The following is a 14,432-nucleotide window of genomic DNA, read 5'->3' as shown; positions in this document are numbered from 1 at the left end:
GTGACAGAATTGAGAGTCCAGAAATAGATTCACACAAATATGAACTCACACAATTAATTTTTGACAAAGGTGCAAAAAGCACTCAGTGGAGAAAGGACTGTCTTTTCAACAAATGTGTTGGAAAAGCTGGACTTCTATGTGCAAAAAAATTAACTTCAACCCATACCACATATCTTATACCAAAAAAAAAAAAAAATCAAAAGGGACCCTAGACTTAAATGTAAAATGCAAAATTCTAAAATTCCTAGAAGAAAACAGGAGAAAATTTTTGTGACTATGGGCTAGGCGAAGATTTCTTAGGATACAAAAAGCGCAAATCATAAAAGGAAAATTGGATAAACTAGACCTTGCTGCAATTTAAAACTTCTGCCCTTCAGAAATATTTAAGGGCTGTGGGAATTTAGAGGATATGAGCACTAATTCTGCCAGGAGTAACTTCCACAAAGTGACTTTGAAGATGGTCTTCAAAGATAACTAAGTGTCTGCTGGGCTAAAAAATCAAGAGGAAGGCCTAGGTAGAAAAAAACCTGCCCAAAAGGAGCACAATTGTGACAGGGGCTCACAGGTCCAAGGAACAATGAGAAATTCAGTTGTCACAGAAGAGGGAAAGTGGAAAGGGTGGAGCAAGAGTGAAACATGGAAAGGGAGAATTTTTACACATTATAATTTTTTCCCATGGAGCAAAAAGAAGCATTTCAAAGCAGAGAAGTAACAATTGGTTTTCCTTTTTTATAAAGTATGATGACAATGCGGAGGACGGACTGGTGTAGAGACTGATGGGAAGGATTCTAATGAGAAGTCCGTTGCAATAGTCCAAGCAAGAGATGATGAGTTCTCACAGATGAGGAGGCAATGGGGATGGTAAAGGGAGAACTTCAAAGACCTATTTGTAAGGATCGGGTTGATGGTGGTGATTTTTAACTAAAAATGAGATAATAACTGTTGTCTGGAAGAAACTAGTTCTAGATTCATGTTTTATAACAGAGATTATAAAATGTTTGCTCTAGGAACATAGGAGGGAATATAACAGTAATTGCAAAGAACTCTGAATTGGGGGAATAGAGTGTAAAACCTTACTAGGATTAGCCACATCTCTAATGTTTTGACTCTAACAATGATTTTCCATTATGCTAATTTCCTTGTATAACGAAATGAGAATTCTTTGCAAATGTTTTAGCAGAAATTTATGCTAATAGAGTATTTGGGATACCAGCTGTTTCATATTACTCTAGTAGTTAAAAAGGTAGTCTCAAATCTGGAGAGAAGCTGAAAAGTACATCACAAAACAAGGTTTTACTCATAAAGCACCACTCTATTCATACAAAAGAGGTAGGCAGGGGCTTCCCTGGTGGTGCAGTGGTTAAGAATCCTCCCGCCAATGCAGGGAACACGGGTTCAAGTCCTGGTCTAGGAAGATCCCACATGCCATGGAGCGACTAAGCCCGTGCACCAGAACTACTGAGCCTGCAAGCCACAACTACTGAGGCCACGTGCCACAACTACTGAAGCCTGCACAGGTGTGCTCCGCAACTAAGACAAGCCACTGCAATGAGAAGCCCGTGCAGCGCAACGAAGGGTAGCCCCCGCTCACTGCAACTAGAGAAAAGCCCGCATGCAGCAACAAAGACCCAACGCAGCCAAACAATTAATTATTTAAAAAAAAAAAAAAAAAAAAGGAGGAAGGTAGGAATACAGATTCTAGAACCAGATAAACCTGAGTTTGGATTTCAGCTCTTCCATTTACTGACTGTATGGACCTGGAAAATTCATTTAGTCTGTTCTATCATCTGTATATTGGAGATAACAAAGCACATCTTACAGCATTGCTAATAGTTCCTGGCACAGAGGTGGTAGCTATTTTATTGTTATAAGTATGTTTTTCCTTAGCATGATTTTTTTTTAAAGCTTTTTTTTCCCAAATTTATTTATTTTATTTTTATTTATTTTTGGCTGTTGGGCCTTTGTTGCTGTGCGCGGGTTTTCTCTAGCTGTGGCGACTGGGGGCTACTCTGTGTTGCAGTGTGCAGGCTTTTCATTGTGGTGGCTTCTCTTGTTGTGAAGCACGGGCTCTAGGTGCGCGGGCTTCAGTAGTTGTTGCTCGCAGGCTCAGTAGTTGTGGCTCGTGGACTCTAGAGCGCAGGCTCAGTAGTTGTAGCACACGAGCCCAGTTACTCTGCGGCATGTGGGGTCCTCCCGGACCAGGGCTCGAACTCGTGTCTCCTGCATTGGTAGGCGGATTCCTAACCACTGCACCACCAGGGAAGCTGAGTATGCTCTTTAAAATAGTAACTTTTATACTACTTGTCAATCATTTACATAAGGCAGTGCTTCTCAAAACAGTTCCTCGAAATGTTCCCTTAACTACAGAATAAAGTGAAACACACACCCAAGGATTTGGGCATATACTTTGGAACCAGCACAATTTTTTTTTTTTTTTTTTTGTGGTACACGGGCCTCTCACTGTTGTGGCCTCCCCTGTTGCGGAGCACAGGCTCCGGACGCCTAGGCTCAGCAGCCACGGCTCACGGGCCCAGCCGCTCTGCGGCATGTGGGATCTTCCTGGACCGGGGCACGAACCCGTGTCCCCTGCATCGGCAGGCGGACTCTCAACCACTGTGCCACCAGGGAAGCCCCAGCACAAAATTTTTAAAGTTTTAACTTAATTATATTAATCTGCATGCTGCACACAAAATAACCATACTTAATAGTAAAATGTTAATCTTTAGGCAAAATTAGCATACCAAGAAAATATGCCAGTTTATATAACAACATGGCCCTCAATACAATGCCTCATATCCATGAGCCACTTCAAGATGTCTCAGGTTAGAAAAGTCTGGATAGTGCACTATGTAAATGATGCTGCATGTGGTAAAAAGCTGAGAAAAACCAGAACTACTCAGCCTAAAACCCAGAACTTTCCTATAGGCAAGGAACATTTAAAAAAATAAGTCTCCTTATTTAATAAGGAGATACCTACCTATGCATTTTGTCCTGAAAAATGCAGACCTGCTTCAAGCTAAGAAAGCATAAAACTTGGTATAGAGCCAGAAAAATTAAAGTGGAAAGCCATAATTATGAATCTAAATTTTAAAACTTTACCTGTTTTCTTCTTTTTATCAGAAGTGGCATCCGAAGTATTTAAGGTAGTGGAGGTGCTTTTATAAATATCACGACTGCATACTCCAGGATCATCTTCATCAGAAGAAAGTGAAGATAAATGTTCCGAGTTTTTAAGTTCGTTATCAGCTTTTTCTGACGGACTGTTACCCCCAGTTTCAGACACTAAAGGTGTGGGTGTTGCACATGCAGTCTTTGGAAGTGGTGGGGGACAAAATGTACGAACGGTCTGGGTTCCTGGTCGTCTAGTCCTGTTAGGCATTCGTACAGCAAGAGTGGAAAACTGCTGCTTGGGCCCAGATTTCAGAAAATCTAAGAAAGAGGCAATGAATCCGGTTTTGACTTCTGGCTGTTTTTCCTCTACTTCTTTGATCTTCTGTCTCATTTTTTCTTGATGCTGATAACCATCATGGCAGCTTTCCGAGGAAGGGGGAGTATACGGCAAATATATATCTGTTCCCCTTGGATTCTGGCGTTTGCCTTGGGCGGGTCTTTTCAGCTGTTTTTGATTACTGTTGTCTTCCTCTTTAGTTTGCCCTTTTCCTTTAGTTTTCTTCTTCTGAAGGTTAAAATGCATTAAATCTTGGTTTTCCTCTTCAATCTTGACGCTGATTGGCTCCCCAGGTTGGGCCATGGCCAACAGTGCAAGTGTACTCCTAGTCGGGTTCATTGACACACCACTGTCATCACCCCCTAAAGTGAATTCACTCTCCGATGTAGCACTCTCTCCACTTATACTTCTACTACTAGAAACAAACTCTTGATTTCTGTTATTATTTAATGTACTATCAACAGGTACTTCGCTATCTTCTTCAGGTTCATGATTGGTAGCAGACTGTTTCTTGAATGGGCCAGAACTTTGCTCCTGGACTTCATGACCCGGCCCAACCACTGGTGAAGTTACTTTAGAAGCTTTAGTTTGACCAGGTGTTTCAATGTGCTGTTGATCAAGAGTCATCTTTGACTGAAGAGTAGGTACTGGTGAAAGGTTTACAGTAACTTGATTTCCATTTAAGGAAATATCATTTATATTCGGTGGCTTTCCTACTGTAGCTGCTATGGAGTTAAAATCTGACGTCACATGCCCGACATCTAATGATTGCTGAAAATGAGATTTAGAATCACCATCTTCAACAGCAGGAATGGTTTCATTTGAAGTTGACTTGGAAAAATCAGAAGGTGTGACCCCACAAGCTGCTGCTGTAGCTGCTAAGATATCATCTACATTTGATAAAATATTTCTTTCATCACTGAGGAGCATTGCCTCTGGGAAACATATTGATCCAAGAGAAACAAAATGATTCTTTGAATCATGTTGATTTGTTTCACTAAAATGGCCCTTTGTTGTTAGATGTTGTTGTAATGGTTTTGAAGACTCAGAGAGGTCCATTTTCATAATTTCAGAATTTTGAGGATGGAGTTGCTGCTGAGAATGATCGCCATTGCTCTGAATAATATGACCATCCATTTGAAGGAAAGGATGTACTATTTGTTGAGGACTTTGAACACGCTGTACTTGTAGAGATGCCTTTACTTGTCCTAAACTGGCCTGTAGTATTGACTGCTGAAGAATTTGTAAATCACAGGCAGAATCTAAAAGGACCTGTGTATTAGGAAGAGATGCCTGATGGCCATGCCCTAAAGCATTATTTGGAATTTGAATCTGAGATGAGGCATTAATTATTTGATCATGCTGCTCCTGGACCTTGGCTTCATGTACCTTCTGTATAAGAGAATGCTGCTGGTTTAGGTCTTTAGTATTCAACCTTATTTGTGGAGTTTGCATTAAATTAGTTGTCTTCTTTATATCAAGGGTTGCTGCATTATTGACTTGGCCAACTTGTTGGTTAAGCTGTGCCACTGAACCAACTATGTTTTCTTCTTTTTTTGACTCCTGTAGAACAATCCCAACAACTTGATCTTCAAGATGGGAATTACTTCTGATTATGCTCTGGGAATATCTGTCATCTGTCTTTGACACCTTATAAGCTGACTCTGGAACATTAATTTCCCCATCAGATAGCCTTTGGGTTGATGACTCAAGAGATACTTGCGGCTGTAATACCTGTAACTCTTGCATTGGAAAATCATCCCCTTGCTTTGAAGATGTATACACATTTGAGTCAAGTTTTCTTTCAGCGTAAGACTTTGGATCAGGGGAAGGTATGTTATTCTGTAATGTCTGACAATGAGTAGAGGACGCAAAAGATGATGACTGGACAACAGGCAAAAACTTTTGGGACTGGGGAGATGATGACCCTTGAGTCTGAGCATTTTGGGAAGAATGCATAGAAATATAATTCTGAGTTGGGCTAGAATCTGGCATATTCTGAGCCCGAGAGGCAGAAGAATAAGAAAGAGAAGGGGCTGTTAATGTTAGGGACTGCCCTGAAGCATAGCTTTCTGAAGGACTAACAACTGACAAAACTTGTGACTGAGATGAGTAGCTAACCTGTGTCTGACTAACTGGTGATAAACCCTGAGAGTGACCAGATGAGTAGCTCTGAGACTGGCTAACTGAAGACAGATCTCTTGTTTGAGCAGGGTAATTCTCATTTGTAACTGACGATAATACCTCTTGCTGATCAGAAGAATAATTAAGTGTTGGATTTTCAGAAGTTATAGTCTGAGATGACCCAGAAAAAGTCAATGTTTTATATAAAGATGGCAACTTCTCAACTTTGCTGGACCTATAAACATGTGAATGAACAATAGATGGCACATTATGTGGCTGTACTAAACCATAATTTTGAGACTGACTAACTGATAAAAGGCTTGGTAGCTGCGCTGTAGAATAAATTTGTGCTTGGCCTGATATGACAGAACTCTGGTTATGTAAAGGTTTGGAATAGCTTAGTGTTTGCACAGGAGGAATTATACTTTGAGGTTTGGGGGACTTGGCTGATGTTAGTGGTTGTTTTGTAGAACAGCTTTTTACTTTTGTAGTAGAAGGAGGATACCCTGATGATGGAATTGCAGATGAATAGGACTGAGCAAGTCCCACTGAGACCTGGGATGTCTTCTGTTGCAATCCTCCATTGCTCACCTGAGTAGAATCTCCAATTGGGTTACAGGATAAAGATGACTGCCTGCTTGTTTCCTGAAAATTAACCACACTTGCATTTGATAGATAACTGTGTAAGGAATGCTGTGAACCAGTCAGTTGTGCCTGAATAGACTGAGTACCTGAAGGCCGCTGATGGTGTTTAATAACACTACATTCTCGAAGAAGAGCTCTTTCAATGGAAGCAGTAGAACTAGTAAAGAGAGTTGAACCGTAGGCTTGAGGAGTTTGCTGGGCTCCTCCAAGTGCTGAAGGCAACAAACTAAATTGAGGTTGTAAAAGATGGGGTGCAGACTCTTGAGCTGAGCGGTATGTTGAAGACTGAGGTGGTATGCTGTTACTTATCGCAGAACTGCCCAGGCGCTCAAATGCCAAAGCGGTTGGAACAGTTCCCTGGGAAGTCTTGATTTGCAGCAAAGGATCATGAGGATTTAAAATTCCATTGGATGTAGTGTTAAAAGTTGAATCCTGAAGCACCAAAGGTGAGGTGGTGGCAAAGTTTCTATTGCTGAAGGTGGTGGGATGCTGATAAGCAGGGAGGGCAGAGGGTGGAAGTGCTCCAGTGGTTGGCAAAGGTCCAGTAACAAACAGCTCAGTTGCTGCTGAGGAATGCATACCTATGAAAAGAAAACAAATATGCTCATGCAGTTACAGCACAAACACTTGTATCTGCTTTCATAATACAGACTTATAAAACTTACATAACCTTCAATCCATCAAAATCTCTTTAAAACTGAAAAGCCTGACAAATTAGTTCTGCACATAAATTTTCAAAAATACATTTCAAAATAGCTAGCTTTCATAAGGCAGGAACAAAATTACAAAGGTATCAGCAATTCATATGTATGACTGTTACAAATATGAGATTATACATATATATAGTCAGATAAGGTCATTTGATAATTAAGAAAACAGTGAAAATGTACATAATCTCTAATGATTAATTTCCCTTGAAATCCCAATGCAAAATACCAACGGACAAACTAAAGTGTTCATAACATTAAAATTGAAACTGAACTGCCTACATTTAACATAATAAATCTGAAAATAATAGTGAGATTAATAGTGCAGCTTCTTTTATCAAAATAAATGCATTTTTTAAATTCCTTGCATTTCAAGTTTTGACTTCCTATGAACAACTTCTCATAACAATAGATGCATGCTTATCAAAAGAAGCTGATCAGAAATTAATAAAAGCACTGTCAAGAAGAGAGTATTACCACTTCAGGACAGCATTCTTGCCACATATGGCAAAAGTAAAAACTTGTTATACCCATGCGATCCAAAAGTTCCATTTCTAGAAATTTACCCTATGGAAATAAGTGGACACAAAGATTCAAACAAGACATTCATTATAGTTATTGTGAATAACAGGTAGAAACAACCTAAATATCCATCAAGAGGAGACTGGTAAAATAATTATGGCATATCCTAATAATACTGATGCTATAAACATTGCTTAGGTGGATATACAAAAAAAGTTTTGATGTACAAAGATATTAAAGAAGAGTAAATACCAAACTGTTAACTCTTCTCTAAAAAGGGGGACTGTAATTAGGAACTATCACTTTCCATTCTATACACCTTTTTATTGTTTACATTTAAAAAATTTTATCTTATATTGGAGCACCACTGATTAACAATGTTGTGTTAGTTTCAGGTGTACAACAAAATGATTCAGTTATACATATACATGTAGCTATTCTTTTTCAAATTCTATTCCTATTTAGGTTATTACAGAACACTGAGCAGCATTCCTTTTGCTGTACAGTAGGTCCTTGTTGGTTATCTATTTTTTTTTTTTTTTTTTTTTTTTGCGTTATGCGGGCCTCTCACTGTTGTGGCCTCTCCCGTTGCGGAGCACAGGCTCCGGACACGCAGGCTCAGCTGCCATGGCTCACGGGCCCAGCCGCTCCGCGGCATGTGGGATCTTCCCGGATCGGGATACGAACCCGTGTCCCCTGCATCAGCAGGCGGACTCTCAACCACTGCGCCACCAGGGAAGCCCGGTTATCTATTTTAAATATACCAGTGTGTACATGTCAATCCCGAACTCCAAGTCTATCCCTCCCCTCTACTCTTCCTCCCTGGTAACCATAAGTTCGTTCTCTAAGTCTGTTTACATATGTTTTAGTGAATTTCCTTTAAAAAAAATTCTTTTTCATTTTGGAAAAATTGGGAAAAAAGATTCTCTGGCCCTTTTCAAAAATATTCTTCTTTCAACTCTTTCCATTAAATGTCAAAAAAGTGGGAATTCCCCGGCGGTCCAGTGGTTAGGACTCGGCACTTTCACTGCTGGGGCCCAGGTTCAATCCCTGGTCAGGAAACTGAGATCCCACAAACCTCGCAATGCAGACAGAAAAAGGATTACCATTACAAGGACAGAAAATATCTAGCTACTCTTGAAGGAAAAAACATTAGAAAAACTTTAATTCTAAACATTAGAATTAATGTTTAAAATAATGTAATTATAGAAACTGAGATAGAAAGTCTAACTCAATACATGTAATGTAAAATTATTCCAGGAAGCAAAAAATGAAGCTATTGCGTAGTTTTATTTTTTTAATATTTATTTATTTATTTGGCTGCATTGGGTCTTAGTTGCAGCACACGGTATCTTTTTTTTTTTTGCGGTACGCAGGCCTCTCACTGTTGTGGCCTCTCCCGTTGCGGAGCACAGGCTCCGGACGCGCAGGCTCAGCAGCCATGGCTCACGGGCCCAGCCGCTCCGCGGCATGTGGGATCCTCCCAGACCGGGGCACGAACCCGTGTCCCCTGCATCGGCAGGCGGACTCTCAACCACTGCGCCACCAGGGAAGCCCAGCACATGGTATCTTTTATTGTGGCGCATGGGCTTCTCTCTAGTTGTGGCCCGTGGGATCTCTAGTTGCGGCGTGTGGGCTTAGTTGCCCAACCAGGGATTGAACCTGCATCCCCTGTGTTGGAAGGTGGATTCTTAACCACTGGACCACCAGGGAAGTCCCCTACTGTGTTTTTTAATACTGTTTTATTTCACAGTAAAACATTATTTCTTTGGAAGCAGAAAAAATGTTTCTAAGACATACTGAGAAGCTCTATTAATGGAGTTTATATCAGAATGTAAAATATTATTTCCTATAGCTATTACTTAAAAATATATTCTTTAAAATGAAACCTTAAAAAAAAAAACTAACCTTTCTGTCATCCGGCAAAAAATAAAAGTATATACAAACACTTTTGGGGTGGGGGAACAGTTGAAAAATGAAATAAGAAAAATAAAACAGAAAACTACATAATAGGACTTCCCTGGTGGTGCAGTGGTTGAGAATCTGCCTGCCAGTGTAAGGGACATAGGTTCGAGCCCTGGTCTGGGGAAGATCCCACATGCCGCAGAGCAACTAAGCCTGTGCGCCGCAACTACTGAAGCCCACACACCTGGAGCCCATGCTCCGCAACAAGAGAAGCCACCACAATGAGAAGCCCGCGCACTGCAACAAAGAGTAGCCCCTGCTCACCCCAACTAGAGAAAAAGCCCATGCACAGTAACGAAGACCCAACGGAGCCAAAAATAAAAGTAAATAAATAAATTTTAAAAAGAAAAGTACATAATATATCAACTTGGAATGGCTTTTATTAAAGATTGACTTACTCTGTTCAGTTAAGGATAACTTTACATAACTCTAATGATGAAATCAGTTCCAAGATTGTTTTTTTTTACTATACCACACCTATCCAGCCCAAAGTCACTAAAAGAAATGAAATTTAATCTTTCACCAACTGCCCCCCACAAAAGATAAATATGTGAAGTGATAGCTGTGTTAATTAACCAGATGTGGGGATTCTTTCAAAATGTAAATGTATATCAAATCACCACAATGTACACCTTAAATATCTTACAGTTTTATATGTCAATTACACCTCTATAAAGGTGAAATAGGAAAAAAAAATTTAATCTTTCCTCCTCTCAAGTAAACAAGTAACTACTTAAATTGCTAGATAAAAACTTGATATCTAGGATTTATCTTTAACAATTACCTACCTTCTTCAACTTGCTAGTTTTCATCAGAGTGCTAAAACCGAATTTCTGCTAGTAACAATTTCTTGAATTTTGTCCACCTTAAAATAGTGAAAAATTCCAGGTTTTAAAGTTCACTGGAAAATCAATAATTAACATCACTCTCAGCCACACTACTATAATGACAAGATTATCAAAAGTGAAATTTTATCCATATTTTTAAAGGACTTAAAAATTCTGAAAACAAAGAATCACCTGTCTGCCAGGATGGGGCCCTGAATTGTGGTAAAAGAGTAGTTCCTGAAGAAGCAGCCTGAGCAGTTCGGGATTCAACAGCAGAGAGAAAATTCATCACTGAAGATTCTTTAGTGTTAGTGCTGGCATTGTTCACACTAGTATCAAATATTCCAGAAAGACCTACATTTGAAGATAAAATGTATCCCAAAGTAAAAATATATGTTAATATAAAATGATATTCCGGATCCTATTTTAAAAAGGAATCTCTGACATTTGAGGCCAGAAGTTCTACAACCCTAAACTGTTTTATTATGAATAGCAACAAATATTAATTTGCTCAAGCATAATTATAATTTAAAATCTACAGAGATGCATGAAAAAGAGATCTCCCTACTAATTATACAGATATTCCCTAGCAGTAAAAGACAAAGCTTTTAATCTCATTTTCATTTTAACATTTCCCATGAGACTGTTATGTTCCGTATACTTTCATAACCCAACATGTGAAGATTGATTTTTCTTCTTATTCACTAAATGTACCCAGATTTGTGGTATATTTCATAAGAGAATTTTTACCGGTTGGCTGAGGTGTGGCAGCATATCCAGGAAGCTGATGAGAGGCTGCAAAAGTCTGTCTCTGAAGGAGATCTGCTTCAGAGTGAGAAGGATGTCCTTCTTCATAGCTTAAACTAGAGGATGATAAAAATAAATGACAAAAAACAGAGCTCAAACCAGATGATCAAAAAATTTCTAGGAGAGCAATTATCAAAAGTAGCATAAGTCTTTGACTAAATTCCTGACCTACAGATCAAGAGATCAAACACAGTCTGACAATACTGTCAAAATGCGGGGGAACATACTGAAGACACACTGGGAAGAAAAATAATACACAGTATTTTTCTTAGTTCAACTTTACCTACAACAAAGTCCTTTTACTGGAAGAGGTAGCATGGTACATTGGGAAGAGCAATATCCTGGAAAATAGGAGAGCTGAATTCACTGTCCAAGTGCTACTACTGGCTTACCATGTGATTTCAGTAAGTGACTCTATTACTGTTGGACTTATTTCCTCACCTGTATGAATAAGGGACCCAGATAGGATAATCTCTAAAGTCCCTCTAATTCTAACAGTCTCTGGAATATAGTAGACAGTTCAAATGAATTGAAAATTAACACTATTTCCCAATAACTCTTCTAGAAAATTTCAAGCTTATACATCTTGAGAGTAATTCAGAACAAGATATTTTTCTCCCCTTGATTTTTATTCTGAATATTTTAAACCCACAGAAAAACTGAAACAGTACAATGAATAACCTGTATACCCATCACTTAAGTTTTAACAACTGTTAACATTTTGTTATATTTGTTTTATCTTTATACACAGACATATATACTCCTTTCTTTTAATCTACTTGAAAATAACTTGTGGACATCATGAAACTGTATCCTTAAATAATTCAGTTGCATCTCCTAGGAATAGGACATTCAGCTGTATAACCAAGTATCATTATTAGACTTGAAGAAATTCAACACTGTCATTATAACATGTAATACAGAGGTCACATTCCAATTTTCCTCAATTGTCAAAATGTTTGATATTTTAAAGCTTTCTGTAGGATTCAATCAAAATTCAACAATTACATTTGGTTATGTCTCTTTACATTTAGAACACTGCCTCCACTCTGCCTCTAATGCCAAACCCCTTTTGCTGACTCCATGGACATGGACTTTTTATTTTGAGGAGTCAGTTGAATGTCAGTTGAAGTCAGTTGAATGTACGCTGTCCCAAATTCTGGATTTGTCTGATTGCTACTTCATGAGAAATACATAATGATGCTTCGTAATTCTTATTGCACTCATGAGGACACACATAATGTCAGTCTGTCTCACTGGTGATGCTAAACTTGAAGTGGTTAAGGTACTGTCAGATCTCTCAATGTAGTTATTTCTTCTCTTTGAAATAAGTATGCAATTGTGAGGTGTTACTTAAGACAGTGTCAGTATCTTGTCCCAACAGCCAATGGTTTCAAACACCCTGCATTCATGATCTTCATTTCAATTATTGCACTGAAGATTAGAAACAGTAGTGTTCTAATTACACTACCTTCCATATTTAAAAGTTAGCATTCTTCTATAAAATAAAAATTAGCTTTTCCCCCCTTTTCTCTCTCTTATCTACATACGTACTTAAATATAATATATAAAATATATACTAATGTTTTTTAATGTATATACGTTATGCTTAAAAAAATATCATCGTAGACTCTTCATATTTAATTTATAGTGTCCCTTCAATCTTGTTTCCTTTTGACATATCCTCCTTGGTGCTCAGACACATTTTTACCTCCTAGAACAAGATGCTTCAGGTTCACCTTGTTTTTTTTAACCCTGTACCACACCTGAAATCAACCATTTCCACTAGGGGTTTTTTAGTGGGCAGTGGCATTTTGAAACCAAGATCTGGGTGTCAGGTGTATTCAATGCCTGAGGTGTCACTGCTTCTAGGCCCTTTAAGTGGACAAAGCTAGGAAATACATGTCTTTTTAAAAACGTGAGTTCATAATGACAACTCTAACTCAAATCTAATGTAGTATTCCTCACCTTCCTCCATTTCACATTTATTTCCCTTTTCCTACCGTCAGAATCCCAGTTCACAACTATTGATACATCAACATATTTACTTATTAGTTCTATCCGAAAATACTGTAACACAACCTCTTTCAAAAACAAAACCACCAAGTAAAGTATTTCTTCACAGTACTTTCTGTCTCAAGATCATGTCCCATTAAGTATATACAGTTAGAATACTGATTCGAAAGTTAAGTAAATGATTGTTTTAGTTTGAAGATTCAATTTTAGGATTAATTTTAAATCTATTTTAAACTTTATAAATCAACTTATTAAGGTGTAAGTTACATACAGTAAAGTGCACCCATTTTAAGTGTACAGTTCAATGTGTACACATTTTTCGATAAATGTACACACCAGTATAACCATAATCCCAACCAACTTGCAGAACATTTCCATCACAACAGAAGGCTTCTCATGCCCCTTTGCAGTCAATATCTTTTTCATATCACCTCTGGCCCCAGACAACCACTGAGAAACCTAATGTTATGAAAATTTAGGCTTGCTTGTCCTAGAATATAAATGGAATCATACAGTCTGTACTCTTTTGTGTCTGGCTATTTTTCGTTTCAGCATAATGTTTCTGAGATACAACCATACTGTTGCATACATAAGTAGGTCATTCCTTTTCATTGAATTATATGAATTTATCACAATTATGTTTATCCATTCACTTACTGATGAACATCTGGATTGTTTTTAGTTAGTATGAATAAATGTACTATGAACATTTTGTATACGAGTCTTCTGTGGACATATACTTTCATTTCTCTAAGTTAAATATCTAGGAATGAATTACTAGGTGATAAGGTAGGTGCACGTACCATTTTACATCAGCATCAGTAATTAATCAACATTCCGTTTTTCCTTTACATCCTTGTCACCACACGATCTTTTCAGTCTTCTTAATTTTAGCTATTCTAGGTAGGTTAAGTGGTATCTCACTGTGGTTTAATTTGCATTTCCCTAATAACAAATGATGAGGAGCATCTTCGTATATGCTTATAGACTATTCTTGTAACTTCTTTTGTGAAGTTTGTTCAAAGATTTTGCCCTTTAAAAAAAATTGGGTTGTTAGCCATCTTACTGGGTTGTAAAAAGTTTTTAAAATACAGTCTGGGACTTCCCTGGTGGGGGACTGGTTAAGAATCCTCCTGCTAATGGGGATATGGGTTCAATCCCTGGTCCGGGAATATCCCACATGCCGCGGAGCAACTAAGGCCATGCGCCACGACTACTAAGCCTGTGCTCTAGAGCCCATGCGCCACAACTACTGAAGCCCGCGCACCTAGAGCCCATGCTCTGCAACGAGAAGCCACCACAGTGAGAGGCCCTCACACCACAACAAAGAGTAGCCCCCGCTCGCCACAACTAAAGCCCATGCACAGTAAC

At 38.6% G+C, this 14,432-nt stretch overlaps 1 protein-coding gene across 3 annotated transcripts in view; it reads right to left on the bottom strand.

Annotated features, from left to right (window-relative positions):
• QSER1 (glutamine and serine rich 1) overlaps positions 1–14,432 on the bottom strand; it is a 78,467-nt gene that overhangs the window by 34,883 nt on the left and 29,152 nt on the right. For all 3 annotated transcript variants that reach the window (XM_032640530.1, XM_032640532.1, XM_032640531.1), the window contains exons 2-4: positions 10,989–11,101; positions 10,431–10,592; positions 3,100–6,798 (exon numbers count right to left, since the gene is read on the bottom strand). In XM_032640530.1, coding sequence (XP_032496421.1) covers positions 3,100–6,798; positions 10,431–10,527 — 3,796 coding nt within the window. In that variant the 5' untranslated portion in view covers positions 10,528–10,592; positions 10,989–11,101. The remainder of the gene's footprint in view (positions 1–3,099; positions 6,799–10,430; positions 10,593–10,988; positions 11,102–14,432) is intronic.

This window comes from Phocoena sinus, chromosome 8 (assembly GCF_008692025.1).
Source record: "Phocoena sinus isolate mPhoSin1 chromosome 8, mPhoSin1.pri, whole genome shotgun sequence".
Classification (NCBI taxonomy): Eukaryota; Metazoa; Chordata; class Mammalia; order Artiodactyla; family Phocoenidae; genus Phocoena; species Phocoena sinus.
The sequence above is the reverse complement of the archived record's forward strand: the minus strand, read 5'-3'. Positions and strand labels throughout refer to the sequence as shown.